Here is a 20,858-nt window from a genome sequence, read left to right on the forward strand (position 1 = left end):
CATCAACCCTCATGCGGTTTTGAAGATAATCGCCTTGTTCAAGAGGCCGAGAAACAGCAGATGAGGAAGGAAAAGCTACAGCATCCCAGCCAGCTGTTGTGCTCTTTCCATGCAAACACTTGTCATATATGTGAAAAAACCTATAAAGCATGAATTGGACTCCTCAGTCATCTTAAGTCTCATCAATGACTTTTCCCCCTGGCAGATATCACCCTCGTATTGAGGGATAGCCGATGATGACACAGGACAGATAAGGGCATGTGGTTAGGCTTGTCAGTAGTACAAATGTAGTTCTGCACCTAGTAAAGGACTGATCAGAAATTACAGCTGAACTGAAGCAGGAACAGGAAAATCCTGAAAACAGGGTGCCAAACTAGGGAGTTTGGTAGAAATTGGTACATGGTCAAAAATAAAATAGGATCTACACAACAATTAGAGAAACTTAAAATCAAACACAGGTAAAATGGAATGCTTGACAATAGAAGATGACCGAAACATAATAAACAATATTGAAACATGGCAGAATGAGAAACAAAATAGTCAATGGGATTCCATCATTCCTGGCTATAAATTATACTGGAAGGGCAGATTAGGTTATATGGGTGGAAAGTAGCACTAAAGATTGCAGGGAGTTTAATGAGATCAGATCTCAGATTTCTCTGAGCAAAGAGGATCAGATAGTATAATCTGTACACGAAAAGGTGTGTGCACTTCAAGACATTTATGACCATTCTGATGGCCTGTTTCATGAACAAGGTTTGGTCTCTCTTCAGTGATGTGGCTAAGAGTAAAAAAATTCAGCCATCCAAGTCTGTGGCTCCCAGTATCCATGGATCGGATTAAATAAGATGCTCTCATGAGGCAACCCAGAGTTAAGTATACTTGGGCACGAATATATCCAAGAAAGGGGTTTTCTGCATGCTGCTCACAGGGCTTGAGAAATTCCTGGAAAAAGGGAACCATATCTGAGAAAGCAGCAAAGAATCCTGTGGCACCTTATAGACTAACAGATGTTTTGGAGCATGAGCTTTCGTGGGTGAATACCCACTTTCTCAGATATCTGAGAAGACTCATCAACTGTGAAGTCTCAACTTAGGTTCTGTGTTTCCTTCAAGGAATAACGGATTTCAGGAGAGGACTGGGCAGTACAGGACAAACATTTCTGTGGGAAGATCTGGGACTGGTGATGTGTTGGGGTCACCCTGCAGCATAACTAAGGATGATAAAAGCCACAGTGTGGCTAGTCGGCTGCGGCAGCACACATACACAGACATAGCTGAGAATGATTTCCATGCTGGAGGTTGGTTGTTAGCAGTCCAAGTTGGAGGCTACCACAGCAATGCATTGTAAAGGGCACTCCAGGTTACAGTCCAGGGGTGAAACAGCTACTCATCAGTCTGGATTGTGCCCTACTATGTTATAGCGGCTTAAACCCCGAAACACAAGTCCAGCAGTGTAACTCATCAAAGGCCTCCATCAGCAGAATACGTACAGTGAAACCTGTTATAAACAACTATTCATGGTACCAACAAAAAACGTTCCTGATAGAAACATTCTGTTAAGGTCAAACAAAATTGTGCTGGCAACTTTAGGGCTACTTAAGAACAGGGCTGGCTGTGGAACATGCTCCTTAGTGCAGATCTGACTATTTGTGTCCTTCACATTGTATGCCACTAGGGGCTCGTCCAGACTAGGGGGGAAAATCGATCTTAGATACGCAATTTCAGCTACGTGAATAACGTAGCTGAAGTCGAATATCTAAGATTGAATTACTCACCCGTCCAGATGGCGCGAGATCGATGTCCGCGGCTCTCCGTGTCGATTCCGGAACTCCGGTGGGGTTGATGGAGTTCCGGAATCGATATAAGCGCGCTCGGGGATCGATATATCGCGTCTAGATTAGACGCGATATATTGATCCCCAAGCAATCGATTTTAACCCGCCGATACGGCGGGGTAGTCTGGACGAGGGCTAGGTTTTCTACATTGACCTCTGCAGTCTTATGTTTGGAGAGAGTGCTGCTACAATTCTTTAACAGAAAAGTGGGTTGGGGATATAATGGCAGAGAGTCCATTGAGAACTTAGCCCCCTGCTAGTGCCTCTTCCAATGAGAGAAAGTGAAGACCCATCCCCCCATAACCCATCCTTCTAAGAGAGAGCCTATCATTGTCAGGGACAGGGGTGCCAGCCCCACGGGGACACTGCCAAGCTGGGAATAGGAGGTTTAAGTCATGCAGGGGCAAGTCATTAGTCCCAGAGAAGGTCAGGGCTGGTTGCCTGGTGGGGGAAATCAGTGCAGGGAGCGGTCACAGCCATCAGAAGATGGCTGCAGGGGTGTCAGTGTCTGTACTTGGGATGTGTCAGTGTCAGTGTGTGGTCAGTGTCAGGGAGAGGTGGTGGGGGATAGGATCAGGGGACTGGGAAAGAATTGGGGGCAAATCAGTTTTAGGAGTTGGTGGTGGTGTCAGGGGCTGGTGGGAGGGGAAGCAGTCTCAGGGGTGGGCTAGTGTCAGGGACCAGACTAGGGGAGAAAAGGGTTGGTGTCAGGGGAAGCCAGGGGGATATGAGAGTGGGGTTGTTCTCAGGGCCTGGAAGGGGAGGCCAGAATCAGGGGCTGGAGAAGAAGGCTGGTGTCAGGGGCCAGGGGGAATTGTCAGGGATCAGGGTCAGGTGCTCGGGGGAGGGGAAGGGGAGGGGTGGGGGGAAGACGAGGTACAGGATCGGGGAGGGTGGTGTTGGCACTGAGGCTGGTGTCAGGGCCATGGGATATTGTCGGAGATTAGGATGACCAGATATCCCAAATTTATAGGGACAGTCATGATATTCAGGACTTTGTATTATATAGGCACCTATTACCCTCCACACCTGTCCGGATTTTTAAACTTGCTGTGTGGTCACCCTATCGGCGATCAAGGTCAGGTATGGGGAAGGGAGAGGTGATGTTGGCGACGGGAAGAGGGGGGGTGCTAATGTCAGGACCAGGGGTACCAGCAGGGATCACTGTTAGGCATAGGGGGGAGGGGCAATGTTTGCAGCGGGTGGGCTGGTGTCAGGGTGGGGGTACAGGTGGGGATCATGTCAGGCGCGGGGGGGAGAGATGATGTTTGCGGCGCGGGGGGGCTGGTGTCAGGGTCAGGATACTGGCGGGGATCAGGGTTAGGCATTGGGGGGAGGGGCAATGTTTGTGGCAGGGGGGGCTGGTATCGGTGTTGGGGTGGGGATACCGGCGGGGATCAGGGTCAGGCGCGGGGGGGCTGGTGTCAGGGTGGGGGTACCGGCGGGGATCAGGGTTAGGCATTGGGGGGGAGGGACGATGTTTGCGGCAGGGTGGAGCTGGTGTCAGGGTGGGGGTACCAGCGGGGATCAGGGTTAGGCATTGGGCGGGAGGGCCGATGTTTGGGGCGGGGGGGGGCTGGTGTCAGGGTGGGGGTACCAGCGGGGATCAGGGTTAGGCATTAGGTGGGAGGGGTGATGTTTGTGGTGGGGGGGGCTGGTGTCGGTGTTGGGGTGGGGGTACCAGCGGGGATTAGGGTTAGGCATTGGGAGGGAGGGGCGATGTTTGTGGAGGGGGGGGCTGGTGTCGGTGTTGGGGTACCGGTGGGGATCAGGGTTAGGCATTGGGCGGGAGGGCCGATGTTTGCGGCGGGTGGGGGCTGGTGTCAGGGTCGGGGTACTGGCGGGGATCAGGGTCAGGCGCGGGGGGGAGGGGCGATGTTTGCGGCTCGGGGGGGCTGGTGTCAGGGCCAGGGGTACCGGCGGGGATCAGGGTCAGGCGCGGGGGGGAGGGGCGATGTTTGCGGCAGGGGAGGGGGCTGGTGTTAGGGTGGGGGTACCAGCGGGGATCAGGGTTAGGCATTGGGCGGGAGGGGCGATGTTTGCGGCGCGGGGGGGCTGGTGTCAGGGCCAGGGGTACCGGCGGGGATCAGGGTCAGGCGCGGGGGCGCGACGCCTGTGTCGGGGGAGGCCAGGTCGGCGGAGCTGCTCACCCGTTTGTGCTGCGAATCGATACGGGCCTGGCCGCCCCCCAGCAGCGCGGCGCGACGCTTCTCGGCGATGCGCTCGGGCACGGAGCCGGAGGCACTGGCCGAGTGGGACCGGCCCAGCCGAGTCCGCGAGACCGGCAGGAGCCGGGGCAAGAACCGTAGAGCTGCCATGACAGAGAGCAGCAGGGCGCATGCGCGGGGGCGGGGCATGTGAGCGGCCTGAGGGACCGCGCGGGCCCGGCCCTGGCTAGGCTCGAGGAAGAGCCGCAGCAGCCCAGCTTTGGCCTCCTGAGGGGCGAGGCGGGCTGGCCTGCCTGGCACCCGGCCACGCTCCCAGCCTGCCGCCCTGGCGAGCCCAGCGACCCGCCAGAGACAGCACGTGCCAGCCTGGCCGTGAGCGCGGCTCGGTCCCGGCTTCCTAGCGCTACGCTGGCCGGGCCAGCCCCACGCTCCCCTCAGCCGGTGCCGGCCCACGGCCGTACTCCGCCAGGGGGACGCTGGGGATTGGTGAAGCGCGGCCCTTTGTTTCCCAGCCGGTCGGATACAGTCCGTTCCGCGGGGAAAGGCTGATTTACCTTTCATCGCCTAATTTACCAGAGAGCAGGTGGGTGCGGGAATCACTTTTATTAGCCCAACGTCGGTCGGTGAGGGAGAGAAGCTTTGCAGCTACTCCAAGCGCTTCTGCGCCTAATTTACTGCAGAGGCAGCACTATTGCCAAAACACAAGCAAGTTCATATTGGAAACCTGCCAGGCTCACAAGGGCCCCTACCCACAGAGAGGCTAGCAGCCCCCAGCATGTCCCCTTCCACCCCCAGCTGGAGCCAGGGCTCTGCAGCAAAGAGTTGCCAAGCCCCAGCGCCCTAGCAGACTCCCTAGGCCACAGCAGTAGCCTTAGGACGTCTGACAAAAGCCAGGGCTAGTGGGGCTGCTAAGTGCCTTGCTCTGTGGCAAGGACCAAGTTGGGCCTGGAACTTCCATATAGCTGAGGATGTGAAGGAGATGCCCAAACTTGAGCCTTTTTTTAGGTGATAAATCTGAGGAGCCTTCCCAGATTGCTCTGTCAGCAGAGATGGTTTTTGACAAACTGATAAACCAAACAGTAAGTCATCAGGACCAGATGCTATTCACTCAAGAGCTCTGAGGGAATTCAAATGTGAAATTGCAGAACTACTAACTGTGGCATGTAACCTATTATTTAAATCAGCTTCTGTACCAGGTGACTGGAGGATAGCTAATATGACACCAGTTTTTCAAAAAAGTCTCTAAAAGTGATCCTGGCAATTACAGGCTGGTAAACCTAACTTCAGTAGTGGGCAAACTGGTTGAAACTATACTAAAGAACAGAATTGTCAGACACAGATGAACATGATTTGCTGGGGAAGAGTCATGGTTTTTGTAAAGGGAAATCATGCCTCACTAATCTATTAGAATCCTTTGAGGGGGTCAACAAGGGAGATCCAATGGATATCGTGTACTTAGATTTTCAGAAAGCCTTTGACAGAGTCTCTCACCAAAGGCTCTCAAGCAAAATAAGCTGTCATGGGACAAGAGAGAAGGTCCTCTCATTAATTGGTAACTGGTTAAAAAGATAGGAAACAAAGGGTAGAAATAAATGGTCAGTTTTCAGAATGGAGAGAGGTAAATAGTGATGTACCCTAGAGGTCTGTGCTGGGACCAACATATTCATAAATGATCTAGAAAAAGGGGCAAACCAGTGATGTGACAACATTTGCAGAGGATACAAAACTACTCAAGATACAAAACTACTCAAGGCAGAGAATACAAAACTACTCAAGGCAGACTTCAAAGAGTTATAAAGGGATCTCACAAAACTGGGTGACTGGGCAACAAAATGGCAGATGAATTCAGTGTTGATAAATGCAAAGTAATGCATATTGGAAAACATAATCCCACCTAAACGGGGGGGGGGGGGGGCAGGCTAGTGGCTGGGCTCTGGGCTGCCTAGCAACTGGACTCTGTGGGATGTGGGGCTTGTGTCAGGGGGCTGCCCTGTGGCTGGGCTCTGTGGGGAGGGATGTGTGGATATCTAGGCTGTGGGGGTGCCCCAGGGCTGGGCTCTGGTGGGAGGGAGGATGCTGCTGTCTGGACTCTGGGGGGAAGGAGGTGTGGGTCTCTTTGCCAGGGGGTGCCCTGCAGCTGGGCTCTGGAGGGATGGAAGTGCAGGTGTCTGGGCTCCCCACACAGCTTCATTGAGCACCCCCCCCTCCAACTAGAACTGGGTTGTGGTAGGGGTTTCTTTAACACTCTACTCCTGGGGGAATGTTTTTTGCTGTTATCTATACTGTTGACATACTTGTTGACAGGTTTTTTGAAAGAAATTACCACAATAATTGAAACTGGAGTGATTATATTGTTATTTTAACAAAATATGGAGAATATTAAAATGTGTGCAGAATTTTTAATTTTTTGGCACAAAATTCCTCCAGGAGTAATAAACTTTCTTAATTAAATAAAAGCTTTTCCTTATGAACAATACTAAAATATTGTCAGGCACACCAGCTGCCATTACAACACTGAACACCAATAATAAACCAACACCAAAACCAGTAATAAAATAAAGTGTATATAATGAACATTGAACCGTGCAAAATATTGAAACCAGTTTCCTATTTTTGCATGTCTCTGGGTCCCCGTTCTCCTTTCCCTTTCTAGCACAAGTAGCACGCACTGGGTGCTGCTGCAGAGGTGTAGAGGACTGCTGGGGATATATTTGCCCTGTCCAACAAGCATTGAGTCCTGGTTGCGTGAGCCACTCAACTATGGCATTGTCCAATGTGTTCCTGGGCTGTAGGACATGCAGGACCGGCGCTTGGGGTTTGAGCGCCCTAGGCAGATGGCAATTTCACCCCCCCGCACGCTGGTCCCGCAGCTCCGGTAGAGCTGCCGCAGTGGTGCTTGCAGAGGGTCCGGTGGAGCTGCCACAGTCATGCCTGCGGGCGGTCCATTGGAGCCACGCGAGCAGCCGACCGTCCGCAGACATGACTGCGGCAGCTCCCCGGAGCCGCGGAGCACCGGACCCTCCGCAGGCACCACTGCGGCAGCTCCACCGGAGTCGCCTGACGCCCCCTCTGGCAAAACGGTGCCAACCAATTATTCTGGCTCCCTAGGTGATTGCCTAGGCTGCCTAAATGGTAGCGCTGGCCCAGAGGACATGGTACTGTGAAGGGATCTCAGGACATGGTATGAGCGGAGCAGGAGCCTGCACTCTTACAGCCATTAGCACAAGCAGCTGCTCAAACAGGGTTTTCTGCTGTATTTGATCTTCCTCCCTCAAGCAACATTCCTGCTCCAGAAGTTGCACTGCAAATCTATCACTGTGCTCTACAGCCTCTGTGCCTTTCCGCCACTATGAATCCTTTTCCCTTTGGAATTGTGTCTGCTTGTTGACTCCATTCAGGATTTCCACTATGTGTTAATTACAGAAATGCTTATTCTTTGTCCACTCCTTGACAGTTCAAAATCCCAGGCTCCTGCTGGACCATGGCTGGGCTGCAGGTGGACCAGAGGTGAAAGTGCCTGACAGCAGACCTCAAACAATATATTGTCTCAGTACTTTAATAAAAAAAAAAAGTTCAGTGCATCCTCAGAGAAAAGTGCCTGTAGCATCTCAAGGCTAAAAAAATGATACTTTGTAAAACTCAGCTTCACTTAGGGTGACCAGATGAGAGACGTGAAATATCAGGACGAGGGCGGGGGGATGCCGCTGGTGGAGCAACAACAACAAAAAAAAAAAAAAAAAAAAAAAAAGCCGCCAAAGCACAGGAAAAATTGGTGGGGGCTGAGCATTCACCAGCAGCTCCACTCCCCGCTGCCCACCTTCGCTCTGCCTCCACCTCCCCTAAGCTGGCTGCCACATCCTGTTTCTCCCCATCCCTCCAGCGCTTGCGCCGCTATACGGCTGATTAGCGCAAGCCTGGGAGGGAGGGGGTGAGGAGGAAGAATGCAGCATGCTTGGGGAAGAGGCGAGGCCAGGGCAGGGATCTGGGGAGGGATCCAGTGGGGGAGGAAGGGGTAGAGTCAGGATGGGGCTGGGGTGGAGTTGGGGGGGGCGCGAGCCCCCTCTGCCTGTGCACCGGAAGGCAAAATATCGGGACAATTCACGTCCCGACCGATGTTCAGTTGTGACACAGGACAAACAAGTAAATATTGGGACGTCTGGTTGCCCTAGCTTCACTATGTTCTCAGAGGAATGCTTCAGTTCCTAGAAGCTTCATGGCCATAACTGAGTTAAGCAGAGCATAAAGCAGGGGTTGGCAACCTTTCAGAAGTGGTGTGCCGAGTCTTCATTTATTCACTCTATTTTAAGGTTTCGCGTGCCAGTAATACATTTTAACGTTTTTAGAAGGTCTCTTTCTATAAGTCTACAATATATAACTAAACTATTGTTGTATGTAAAGTAAATAAGGTTTTAAAAATGTTTAAGAAGCTTCATTTAAAATTAAATTAAAATCCAGAACCCCTCAGACTGGTGGCCAGGACCCAGGCAGTGTGAGTGCCACTGGAAATCAGCTTGTGTGCCGCCTTTGGCACGTGTGCCATAGGTTGCCTACCCCTGGCATAAAGAGTGCACACATAATGGTAAGATGACATTTACAAAGGCTATGTGTTTAAAAATTGCAGACTTGTAGCCTGGGGCAGTGGGATTATGCCATGGTTTACTACCTAAGGTTTCTCAGTCCTTTGAGGCATTCCACAGTCTGGGGGACATGACAATACTAGAAGTTCCTGCATGCCAAAGAAAGATTTTATGCCAAGCTACTGGGGCAGGCCAGCTGTCCATGCTACAGAGGTTTCAAGCTTATGGTGACTGAGCAGCACATCTATGAGTGGAGTGGACTACAGTTCTGATTAGGAGAGCACAGAAATATGCCCTTTCCTGAAATGAGACTACCCATTGGGAATTCCTACTCTGTGGAAAGTTTGCAGCTATCAGCACCCAGGATTGGGTCAAAATTCAAGGGGAAATCAACAGGATGCTGTGTTAGCATCCACACCATTTACTTTCTCCCTGTTGCTTTCAATACAGCCTGCTCTGACTAAAAATACTATGGACTACATGCAAACACACCTGACAATATGAACTCTCAAAGAACTACATGGCCAGTCATCCCCCTTCCTTTGCCTGCATTCTTCCTCCCCCCGCACCATGATATTTTAGACATTGATTTAATCACCCATGTACTACATCTTCCCCACCCTTCATGTACAGCTTACTGTTTACAGGCAGCTTGTTACGCTATAGCATACTAAAAGGGAAGGCAGTATTTTCTTTTTTGATGTCCCAGCCCATCTTTGTAAGCATGTGCGAGTATCTAACAAAACTTTAGTGTTAAATGCGTGTTTAACAGTTGTTTGTGCTTCTTCATCTCCATTTTCAATGCCATGTGGTGGTGGTGTGGAAAGTGATGCCAAGATGCTGTTGTACATTCCACCATTAGCAGATACACATGACTACCTATGGCCTGTAATAAAAAGTGCAATGGGTCATTAACTAGAAATCCCTCCCATTTGACTATTATAATTAACAACAAGGAGCCAAACACTTACCAGCCTTTGGGGCTATTTCTGCCTTTTCTGTTTCTGCTGCCAGTTTTGCAGCAGGCTGTTCTTCCAAGGAGGTCATCAAATAGCTCCTCCAAGTATGGACCCAGGACATGCTGCAGCTGCTCCAGTGGCACAGCTTCCTCAGAGATTGGTGGGAACACCAGAGTCATTTTGCTAGCTTGATCTCTGAGGCACCTGTTGGCTCCCCTCTGGACTGGTACTAGATTTCGGGGTCAGAAGGTCATGACTCTGGCTGTCCAGGCTATCTTGAACCACTGGGGGCTCAGTGCTTGATGCAGTTCCCAGCACCCAAAATCCTCATAAAAGAGACAGGATGACAGGGAGTTCCCAGACGTGTAGTTCTCAACCCCTGGCTTTCTGGTAGTCTCTCCTGAGTTGCTTACTCTATTCCCAGCACTGGTCACCAGTCTGTTGAAGTCCCAGTGCAGCCAGGTTGTCTGCTATTTCTTGTATTCATGGTCATTTCTGGTCACTTCTCTTACTGAAGTTGAATTTCTTGCTTGCCTCGTACCAGTGATTTACTGGAATCTGACTGTGGTCTCATGACCAGGTAGCGCAGTTGGCAAAGGTCTTCTTAGCAGCAGTAAAGATGGTTCTGCTTGCAACTCAGTGGTCTGCAAGAAGAATCTGAGAGTTGCAGGCTCTGATGCCAGAACCTTGTTATATACAAATCTCCAAGAACAAAAGTGACTTTATGACCATTCCCCAAATTTTTGTCTAAAGTGGTTTCTTTGCTTCATTTGAACACTGTGGATGTGCAAAGCATTGACTAAGTGATTGACATATTGGATTTACCATGGATTTCACTCTGGCTATGGTAAACCCTTCACATATGCTTTCCCACTACAATATATTACATATAAAAAAATCTGGCAACTAAAAGAGCCAAGGCTGCCCCGCTGGCTGTAGTAAAGGTAAAGGCACAGGTGAAAAATTCCCCCCAGAGTATGCTGGAACTCAGAGGTTGAGTTGGAAGCCAAGGTAACATCTGTGTATGCTTCTCCGTGGAAAATGCTTCAGCCTCAGATGCCCATTGAACAGGAGAATATTGATTTGGCCAGATTGTAAAAACAAGATCCTACCATAGCTAAACTGAGCCCAGGCAGAGATTCAAAAGAACAGAAAAGAGGTCCCTTAATGATTGTACAACCCTGTGATGGAGACTCAGTCTGGGTAGCCAAACCCAGTGATCAATGATTTTGGATTGTACCAGAGAAATGTAAAATCGCTTTTATTCATGTGTCATGATATACCCACTGGCAGCCATCAAGGTGTTAAACATACACTGGCAAGAATACAGCAGATTGATTGGTTGGCATGGATAAATCAGGATGTTAGGCGATATGTAGAACATTTTCTAGTTTATGCCCAAGTAAATTCTCAACCCGTCAACAGAAAAGCGAAATGGAGACATCAACAAGTTGATGGTCCTGGACTCAACTACAAATTGATTTTATTGGCCCATTGCCAAAAATGGCCCGAGGAAATCTATACACCTTGAACATCGTGGACACTCTCCCCAAATGGGTAGAACCGATCCCTATAAGAAACAATGAGGCAGTTGCTATTGTTAAAGTTCTGCTTGAGCAGAGCTTTACCAGATGTGGACTTCCCAGAGGCATAGGTGCCGACTTCCCCTTTACCCGGGGGGTGTTTGACTCCTCCCTTCGGCCAGGCCCCGCCCCCACTCTAACCCTTTCCCCAATCCTCCACCTCCACCTCTTTCCACCCCCACTACACCCCTTCCCCCAGCCCCCTTGAGCACTGCATCCTCACTACTTCCCTCCCACAGCCAACCTGCACACTGTGAAATTGCTGTTTGCAGCGGGCAGGAAGGGAAGGAGTGACCAGCGGGGGAGACGTGCTGGAGGGCAGGGAGAGTGGAGAACTTAGCTGCCAGTGGGTTCTGAGCACCTGCTAATTTTTTCCTGAGCACCCACAGAGTCAGCACCCGTGCCCACAGATAATTGGTTCAAATCAGGGAACACATTTTAGTAGTGAGAGAATGTGTAACACTGTAATAATGCTGGGAATACAGGAAAAAAAATATCACTTATCAGCCATACTCATTAACACTGGGAGAAAGAAATAATAGAACTTTAAATTTTATGCTTACTAAATACATTGAAGAAAATAAAAAAAAGATTGGGACATTAAATTTCCCTTAATACCGACAGCTCGTTGAGCTACTCTGATAGAACAATGGGGATAGCACCCTTTGAAATCCTGGCAGGTATAAAATGGTGTTGCCTGAACGACTGCTTTGTGCTGTGCCAGGCTTGGTACAACGCTGTTGTAACTGCTCAATGGTTGCTACAGATAAGAGAGAACACGTGAGAGAAGTTAACCTGTGGGAAGCCCCAACATAGGTGTGAGACAAAGACTGGCTGCTTGGTGTTTCGATGCCACAACAAAGGTGCAAGAGTGGCAAGTAGATCAAGTAATGATAAATATCTGAAATGAAAAAGGAAACCCAGGAAAGTGTTTATCAGTCAAAATAATGATTAAATTGGAAATCACACTATGGGTAACATGAAATGCAATAGAGGTGTGTGTAAAATGCACATTCTGTTCTCTTTCTCTCTCTCTCCCCCTCTATATATATATATAATTTTCAGAAACAGTCAAAAAGCTTTAAAGAGATCCAAGCATGGAAAATGCCTAGCTTCATTACCAATAAATATTTGCTGGATTGGTACAACTGTGCACGGAGGCTGATAGCCTCTGAAATCTAGCTGAGGTAACAATGTCTCCTCTTGGTTACAGTTACTATACAGAAGACTTATTTCTCACTTTCCCTATCAACCACTGAGAAGATGGCTGTGTATGAGACCATAGTATGTAGGTAGCTATCCTCAAAGACTCCATTTTTAAGTAATGTGGACAGGTACCTCAGAAACACTCACATGGAATGGTGACAGGCACCCCTTCTGGACTGCTACACAAAGGCGCAAGCCAAATGGATCGGCTGATGTGATTCCCGACAATCCAATCCATCTATTACTCCTAGGGGGATTCTGTGCCACTGTGCAATGCAGAATTTTGCAGAAATTAACGTATGCGCAGAGTTTCCTTTCCCTCACAGAAATGGACTGCAGTGCTGCTGGATGCCACTAAGGGCTGCTGGATCCAGCAGAGCCCAGTTCACACATAGAAGACACTGCTTGGGGAAGAAGAAGGGAGCTAGATTGCTAGAGGGTTCCTGACAGCTGCAGTTCCCAACATGCCCTGAGGGAACGAGTGGGCAGTGCACAGGAAACACCATGCAAGCCTTGGACAATACATCAGGCCATTTCTCCTTCTGGATCCCTGTAGTAATGCTTATAATGTGCTGTAAAATAAAGTGTATGTTAAAAGATGGCTAAAGAAACTAAAAAGGAAAAGCGTTCATTTTTACATCATGTAAAATAAGTGACACCTTTGCAAATATCGTATTTCCAAGCATGTTGGAGGGAGGGTGGATGTGGGAGTACCATTAAGAGCAACTAAATATCAAGTCTGTAAAATCGAGACACCCACCAAAATGCATTCACAGGAAAATTTCTAATGACTTTTCTTTGTAATGATTCACAAAGAAACCTGAACTTTGAATGAAAACCCCGTATTTAAAGAAAGAAAGAAATGTTGAAATGAAAGAATCACGGCATGCTCTCCAAATATGTAATTATGGGTAGTTAATGAGTAATAGTATATTACCTATACCACAGGTGAGAATACTTAGGCCAAGGCCTTGCTAGCATAAATGTGTGCGGTTTTTGGGTTTTGCAACTTATTTTACATAAAATTGTTGATGTGCTTAAAATAATAATATTGCTAACAATGTGCTGCAAGTTTTGAGGTTAAAACACACCTGTCACAACCACCATATATGCTTCCCTCCCTTTCTTTTTCCCTGGGACGACCCAGAGCAGGGTGACATATAAATGACATGACCAAGAAACTGAAACCCCCAGGGAAAAATTGCAGAAGCTGGTAATTGAAGCTTGCATGTGCATAATGTACAGCTTACAAAAAACCCAAAGGGTTAATAGACATTTGGATAAAGATTAAGTAATTTGTAATGTAGAAATGTATAGAAGACCTAAGCGAACCTGGGCCCAAAGTGGAGAAATATTGGCCCCTAAACTGAAGAATGCAACTGAAGGACCAGATGAAAGCGTCATAGAAGGCGACAACAGTGCACGGAAGGACTTCACAGTGCCCCAGTGTGACAGAATACACCCCATATTCACAACCTATATACTATTGTAATAATGTTTGTACAAAGCATGTCTTTTAAGGTATCATTTGAAAACTCATAATTTGCTTTAAATTCTGTGCAAGCAATAGCCACCCTGGCTGATTCCTTTATGCAAGTCCAGATATTTAATGAGCGGAAGCCACAGATAGAGGGCTACAAACCTAGTGTAAAGGACGTGAGAAATCCCATTTTCACCCCAGGAAGAAGCAGGGTGGTTGGAAGCCCAAGCACTCTCTCCCTGAGAATGGTTCCTCACCTGGAAATACTCATTGCAAACCTGTGAAGGAAAAGCATCTAAAAAGGTGGTTCCAGTATAATCCCACTGAGTACCAAAGAAATCAAGGCCCTGAGCTAAAAAGAACTAAGCCCCATCTAAGCCATATTAATGCAGCTGTCTTTAACACAGAAGCCCCAGAGATACCTACAGTTCACCTGATGAGGACTGCCTCTACACAGGGAGATAAGAAATTTATTAAAAGTTGCCAGAATAAAGAAAGAGTGAATAGGATGGAGAAACACCAGAGCCCAGATCTCTCTGGTTAAGGGAAGCATGGTCCAAAAGACTGGCAAGTTACCTGATCAAGAAGTGGCGGTTCTGGCAGTGGGAGGACGTAAGATTCCTGTACCTTTAGCCAAGAGATATGTGGAATGGAGAGATTTGGAAGGTAACAGTAGGGGGTGCTGGATAGTATCCCCATGTAAATGCTCATTGGGATGATTTTTTGCATATGGCTAAGGCTATTAGTGTGATAACCTGTAGCAAAAGGGAATATTGTGCTGGGATCCCAGAGGTGAGTGATAAAGTCCCAGAAACTGCTGAGGGGGGAAGGGAAGGTCTCCCAACTCTTATGCAGCAGAAGGAAACAATGCGTTTCCAGGGACTGAAGCTAGCTCCTTCACGGCAGAGAAAAGCAGCATGCCCTCAGGGTTGCAGGGAAGGAGATGACCCCTGTGACTAAAGAAGCTGTCCCAGATATCAGCTGCCAGCATTTTGCCTTTGAAAAAAGGATGGATCCCACTCTATAGAACACACATGGATGTGTTCTAGAGGGAGCCCCAGAAAAGGAAAATTGGGCGTATGGGGGGGGGGGTGAGAGGTGGGTTTTTTGGGGGATGAGAAGATGGGGAGATTGTATAGGGAGGCACATATGGGAAGAAAAACAAATGCCCTGAGCAACCCTTTCAACATTTGGTTGTGCCTGCCCAGCACTGTGGACAATTAATGTTACTAGCATGATTGTCCCTTTGCTGGTCACTTGGGGGCACAGAAAAGATGTAAGTTACTGGTTCTTCAAGATATGTGGTCCCTATCTGTATTCCACTGAGGGTTATACCCAGTGCCATTGTGTCTGGAGCCAGAGAATTTTATAGTAGTACTGTCTCCGTTGGTCCATGCATGTGCCCTTGCTTCACCTCATGATTTTGTTCTAGGCAATAAGGGTGGAGTGGACTGACCAAGTCCTCAGTTCCTTCTCCACCACAAATAGAACAGTTCCGCAGGAAGGAGGGAAGAAAGGGACCACACATCTTGAAGAATCTCCAGTTACAGGTAAGTAACCTCCTCCTCTTTGTGGAGTGATGGTCACTACTGTATTCCACTGGGGTGATTAACAAGCAGTAGGGTGTGAGGAAGATGACGAAAACATCAAATGGAGGACCACCCTGCTGAACGAGGCATCTTTGCAAAGTTTTGCACCAAGGCTTAAAGAGCAAAATATGTAGTGAGCTCTATGTGGCTGCCCTACATATGTCCGAAAGTGGTACATCATGGAACTCAGCCATAGTTGATGCTTGCGCTCTCATGGAATGGCTCATATCCCAAAGGGTGGAGACTGTTCTGATAACTGATAGCAGAGCGTAATGTACCCTGAAATCCACTTAGAAATCCACTGTGTGGAAACTGTTTGTCCCTTAATCCTTTCAGCTATAGTGATACTCTAGGAGACTTTCTGAATGGTCTTATCTGCAGGTAGAAGATAAGGTCCTGCGGACATTGAGAGATTGAAGGTGCCATTCCTCCGCTGATGCATGAGGTTTTGGTAAGAAAACAGGTAAGAGTATGGGTTGGTTGAGATGAAAGTGGGATACAACCTTTTGGTGCAGATGCAGGGAAACATCCTTATGAAATGTGATAAGGGGTATGTGTGTCTGCCATTATGTCCCTCAGTTTGCTTTCTCGCTGAAGTATTAGCTACCAAGAAGGCAACCTTCATGGAAAGGAGAGAGAGGGAATATTAGGCCAAAGACTCGAAGGGTGAGTTATTAAGATTGAGAGGATGAGGTTGAGGTCCCACTGTGGGGGGCGACAGGTTGAATGGGTAGATAGGTGTGAAGGAGGGCCTTCCAAAACCTGTTAGTCAATAGATGTGTAAACAGAAAGTGCCCTTCCACAGGCAGATAGAAATCACTAATAGCCGCTACGTGCACTTTGATGGAATTGAAGAGGAGTCCTGACATCTTCAGGGACAGAAGGTAGTCCAAAAGAAGGGGAATGTCCATGTCCTCAGGGCCAAGACCCCTTTGTAGGTCCCAGGAAGTGAAACATTTACACTTAGCTCAATAGGAATGCCTTGTGGGCTCTTTCCTGCTACTTGAGAGGATGTCTTGTACTGCCGATGAACATTCCCATTCTAGCGAAGATGTCCATCCAAAACCCAAACTCTGAGGTGAAGTGTCTGTGTATCAGGATGCCTGATCTTGCTGATGTATTGCTGGAGCAGTTCCGGAAATGTCAGCAGCAGAAGCAGGGGAGCTGCTTACATGCACAGAAGGAGAGGAAAATAGAATTAGTGAGGTCAAAAATGGACGATGAGAATAACTGTGACTCTCTTCCACCTGATCTTGTGGAGGACACATGGCAGGAGCAGTAGCAGGGAAAAAAACATAATTGGTCTGGTATAACCAGCGGATGACAAGGGCATCACTTTGGCAACAGGTGTCAAGGCCCTCTGAGCAGTACTTGATGCATATGTTGTTGGTGGGGGAGACAAAGAGGTCCCTGGTAGAAGTCCCCCGCTGGGTAAAAACATTGCTGACAATGGCGTTGTGGAGATCCTGTTTCTGGTTGGCCACAAATTTCCTGCTCAGAGAATCTGCAAGCACATTCTGAGTCCCCGGAAGATAAGCTGCTGACAAGAGGACTTCATGGGCAATTACTCAATTCTAGTATAGACAAACTGATTCTGCACAAAGCACTGGTGACCACGTGTTCCCTTGTTTGTTGATGTAATAAACAGTGGTGGTATTGTCTGACATGACCAGAACATGACAGGAGTGGGTGCATGAGAGAAAAAAGCAGCACGCTTTTTGCACCGCCTATAGCTCCAGAATGTTGATGTGCATCCTGGATCCCCAAGCGGTCCAAGTCCCCTGTGTCATGTGAGCATCCCATACGTGGAGTAGGGCGCCTATGATGATCATCATGCTCAGGGAGAATGAAAGGAACGGTGTCCCAGTGCAGACCTGATTTGGGTCCATCCACCAATTGAGGGAGGAGAGTACCTCTGGGGAAACGATCAATGGCTGGTTCCCAGTATGTAGTGAGGGAGAATGGACTTCCGGAGCCACAGCTGGAGATGATGAAGGTGAAGATGAGCAAGGTGGTGAGGTACATGAATGTCACCATGTGGCCAAGAAGGGAAAGGCAAGTCTGGACTTTAACAGAAGGACTGGTGACCATCTTGGCGATCAAGCTTTTGTCGCATCTGGAACTTTCCCTTGATAGGTAGGTTCATGCCAAGATTGCATTGATGTAGGCTCCAATTTTTCAACCTTTACAGTTGCTCTTAGAGAGGAAAGGATTCTGAGCAGCATAGAAATCGAGGCTTAAGCCTCCCTTGTGGATCACGCTACTAGCAGCCAGTCATCAAGGTAGGGGAATATAGGGACCCCCTGACATTGGAGCTGGGCCTCCACTACAGAGAAAACTTTGGAGAAGACCCACGGAGCAGTGGTGAGTCCGAACGGTAAAACTCTGTATTGGAACCATCGATGGCCTACAGCAAATCTTAGGAACTTTCTGTCGGTTGGATGGATGTCTGTGTGAAAACAGGTATTCTGCATATCAAGAGCCTACACAACATGCTTCATTCCAGTGATGGCTGCTAAAGTGATCATATGAAACTTGGGCTTGCATATGAACTGATTGGGATGACACAGATCCAAGACTGGTCTCCATCTGCCCTTCTTCTTGGGTACAAGAAAATACATGGAATAGAACCATGCACCCTGGTAAGTCATTGTAATGGGTTCTATTGCTCCCTGTTGTAGAAGAGAGTCCACCTTTAGGGTGAGGATACTGTTATAAGAATGGTTCCTGAGGTGGGGTCAGGATATGGATGAGTAGCATCATGAACTAGCTTGTATAGCCATGTTGAATCACATCCAGGACCCACTTGTCTATTGCTTTCACAGTCTAAGCATAGGCGCCAACTGTGTGGGTGCTCCAGGGCTGAAGCACCCATGAGAAAAAATTAGCTGGTGCGCTGCACCCACCAGCAGCCAAGCTCCCCCGACTTCTTCCCTTGAGCATGCTGCATTCCTGCTCCTCTCCCTCCCTCCCAGCACTTTTGCCTGCCACCAAACAGCTGTTTGGCGGCGCTCCGGGAGGGAGAGAGAGGAGCGGGGACACAGCACACTCGGGGGGAAGAGGCAGGGATGGGGGCTTGGGGAAGAGGGTGGAATGGGGGCAGGGTGGAGGTGGAACTTGGGTGGGAAGAGGCAGGGCGGGGGTGGGGGAAGAGGGGATCCAGCACCCACCTCTGGGAGCAGAAGTCGGTGCCTATGAGTTGTACAGGGAGAGGCAAGGTGTTGGTGGCTCTCTGGGTGTACTCAGAAATATTGCTTTTGCAAAGACTGAGCATGAGATGTTGAAGGCTATGAGAAGGAGCCTGGAGGATGGGACCGTTGGGTCTTCTGTTACTTGTGAGGAGACTCATAGGGCTGTTGATAGAAGAATCGAGGAATTCTGAATTATTCTGTCGGTGGCAGGTGGCAGAACTTCCCCACTTTGGTGTTGGTGTGTAAATACCAAACAATTGTAAACTGGTTCTGGAATCCTTGAGGGAGTGGAAGGAATCACTGGTCTTCTGATTGAAGAGATGAGACTCATTGAAAGAGAGATCCTCTATGGTATTCTGCACTTCCCGAGGGGAACCAGTTGAATGTAGCCACAATTTCCTCCTCATGATGATCCCCACAGTCATCTTGCATGAAGCGGTGTTTGCAATTTCCACAGTGGCCTGGAGCATCATCCTCACAACCAATTTGCTCTTCTCTAAGATAGCCTGGAAACAGGCACAATGCTGCTGGAGAAGCTTGTCTGCAAAGTTGGCCAGCTTGCTGCAAGTAATGAAGTAGTATTTAGTGCCAGGTAATTGGAAATCCGGAATTGAAAGCTGACCGAGAAGACTTTGGACCCAGAAGGTCCAGACATTTACCCTCCTGGTTTGCCGGGATGGAGTGTGGGTGTTGCTGCCTGACCTGCTCCATCGCTGCTTATTTCACAAGGGAATTGGTTGGGGGGTGAGAAAACAGGAACTCAGACCCCTTCACTGGTACACAGTACCTATTCTCTGCCCCTTAGGGTGTGGGTGCACAAGTGGCAAGAGTGTGCCAGACAGTCTGAGTCAGTTGCAGAATAGCATTGTTGATCAGTAGAGCCACTCTAGTTGGTTCTGAGGCATGCAAAATGTCAACAAGCTGATGCTGTTTGTCCTGTACCTTCTCCAGTGGAACGTAGAAGGCCTCAGTCACCCTGCATAAGAGGTCCCGGAACTGGTGGTAGTCATCCAGGGGCAAGAAGGAATAAAAGACATTGTGGCATTTGGAGACAACGAAGGGAACTGCACCTGTTCTGACAGTACTGTTGGAGCCAGGCTGAGCAGTTCATCCTCCAACATCTGTTCCAAATACCTATGCAAGGATGTCCAACAAGGAGAGATGGGGGACTCTTCCCTGGTTGAATGGGAAGGTTCCAAAGGTGGATACGAAGACCAGGACTCCCACTATGGCCAAGGAGACAGATCCATCAGATGCTGTGGAGGGCCCCAAGGAGCAGGTTACTAGTGACTCTTTTGTTGGAGAAGCAGAGGGTATTGCCACAATGTTGGCAGAGCCTTTGGATATTTGTATATATGGTAGGGGAGGGGCAGTCCCGGCCTTCCATCTGAATCTTACCATGCCGAGAAATCAGATTCCGGTTCAAACAGCGGTACCACTGGAACCAGTGGAACCATATGAGCCATAGGGAAGTGGGCGGAAACACAAACTGAAGTAGGTAAGTCCAGGGTAGGAGAGTGTACCTCTTCAGGCACCAGCTGAAGCGGAAAATGTGGAGACCTTGCCTCCAAAGCAAAGATTTCATGAGGCTTGGGGCACCAACTCTAGTCTCCATGGTGTCAAGAGTATGCATTCCACAACCAAAACCAGAGCGGAACAGAGAACTGCTTTGGTACTGAAGGTTCCCTTGACTTAGGGGTGCAGACTTGGAAGGCATCGATGGCTCGATGGACAGAACCGGTGAGTCTGGTGGTCTATGTGACTTCTTGTGCTTGTGAGCTTTAGAACACGCCGCTTCTCCATGGCTGGAACTTGTGGAAGGTGCACTGTCTTTCTTGGGCCTGGAGGAAGACTTAGTGCCATGCTTAATGACTAGGCCCCGGCACAGGGTCCCTAGTACTAATACTGGTGGAACCGGACTGGGTCTCTGTGGTAGGAGGCACATGCCTGGGTTTTTCAGGACAATGTATGGGGGGATTCCCTAACCTGGGTCCCACTGCGACCTTATGACAGCCTCTGTGAGGTTCTTCTTGAGGCGGAGAGCCAGGCCTTCCCAGGTACGGCTTGGGAAGGAGAGGCAGATACTGCACCTGGATGCAATGTGGGCTTCTCTCAAGCAGTAAAAGCAGCATTGACAAGAACGAGCGTGGGCAGGAAGTGCAGATCTTGATCCCCGGCATCTTAGGCATAATCCAGAACCCAGGTGTGTGTGTGTGTGTGTGGGGGGGGGGAAGCAGAAGAGGGACCATCAAAAAAGGCATCCCAAAGT

At 48.8% G+C, this 20,858-nt stretch overlaps 1 protein-coding gene and 1 long non-coding RNA gene across 7 annotated transcripts in view; one reads left to right on the forward strand and one right to left on the reverse strand.

Annotated features, from left to right (window-relative positions):
- Positions 1–4,193, reverse strand: part of PCCB (propionyl-CoA carboxylase subunit beta) — a 101,935-nt gene extending 97,742 nt beyond the window's left edge. For 5 of the 6 annotated variants that reach the window (XR_007775972.1, XR_007775973.1, XM_050965524.1 and 2 more), the window contains exon 1: positions 3,987–4,160. Coding sequence is in view for 4 of the 6 variants with exons in the window: in XM_050965524.1 (XP_050821481.1) it covers positions 3,987–4,154 (168 nt within the window). In the remaining 2 variants the exon portion in view is untranslated. Of the gene's footprint in view, positions 1–3,986 lie in introns of all 6 variants that reach the window. The other variant, XM_050965521.1, reaches the window with a different exon arrangement.
- A 9-nt stretch (positions 4,194–4,202) lies between these two features.
- LOC127057095 (uncharacterized) lies at positions 4,203–13,898 on the forward strand. The gene is made up of 2 exons (XR_007775999.1): positions 4,203–4,587; positions 12,337–13,898. It is a non-coding gene; the product is annotated as an uncharacterized LOC127057095 (long non-coding RNA).
- Positions 13,899–20,858: the final 6,960 nt, after the last annotated feature.

Source organism: Gopherus flavomarginatus, chromosome 8, assembly GCF_025201925.1.
Source record: "Gopherus flavomarginatus isolate rGopFla2 chromosome 8, rGopFla2.mat.asm, whole genome shotgun sequence".
In the NCBI taxonomy this organism is placed as follows: domain Eukaryota; kingdom Metazoa; phylum Chordata; order Testudines; family Testudinidae; genus Gopherus; species Gopherus flavomarginatus.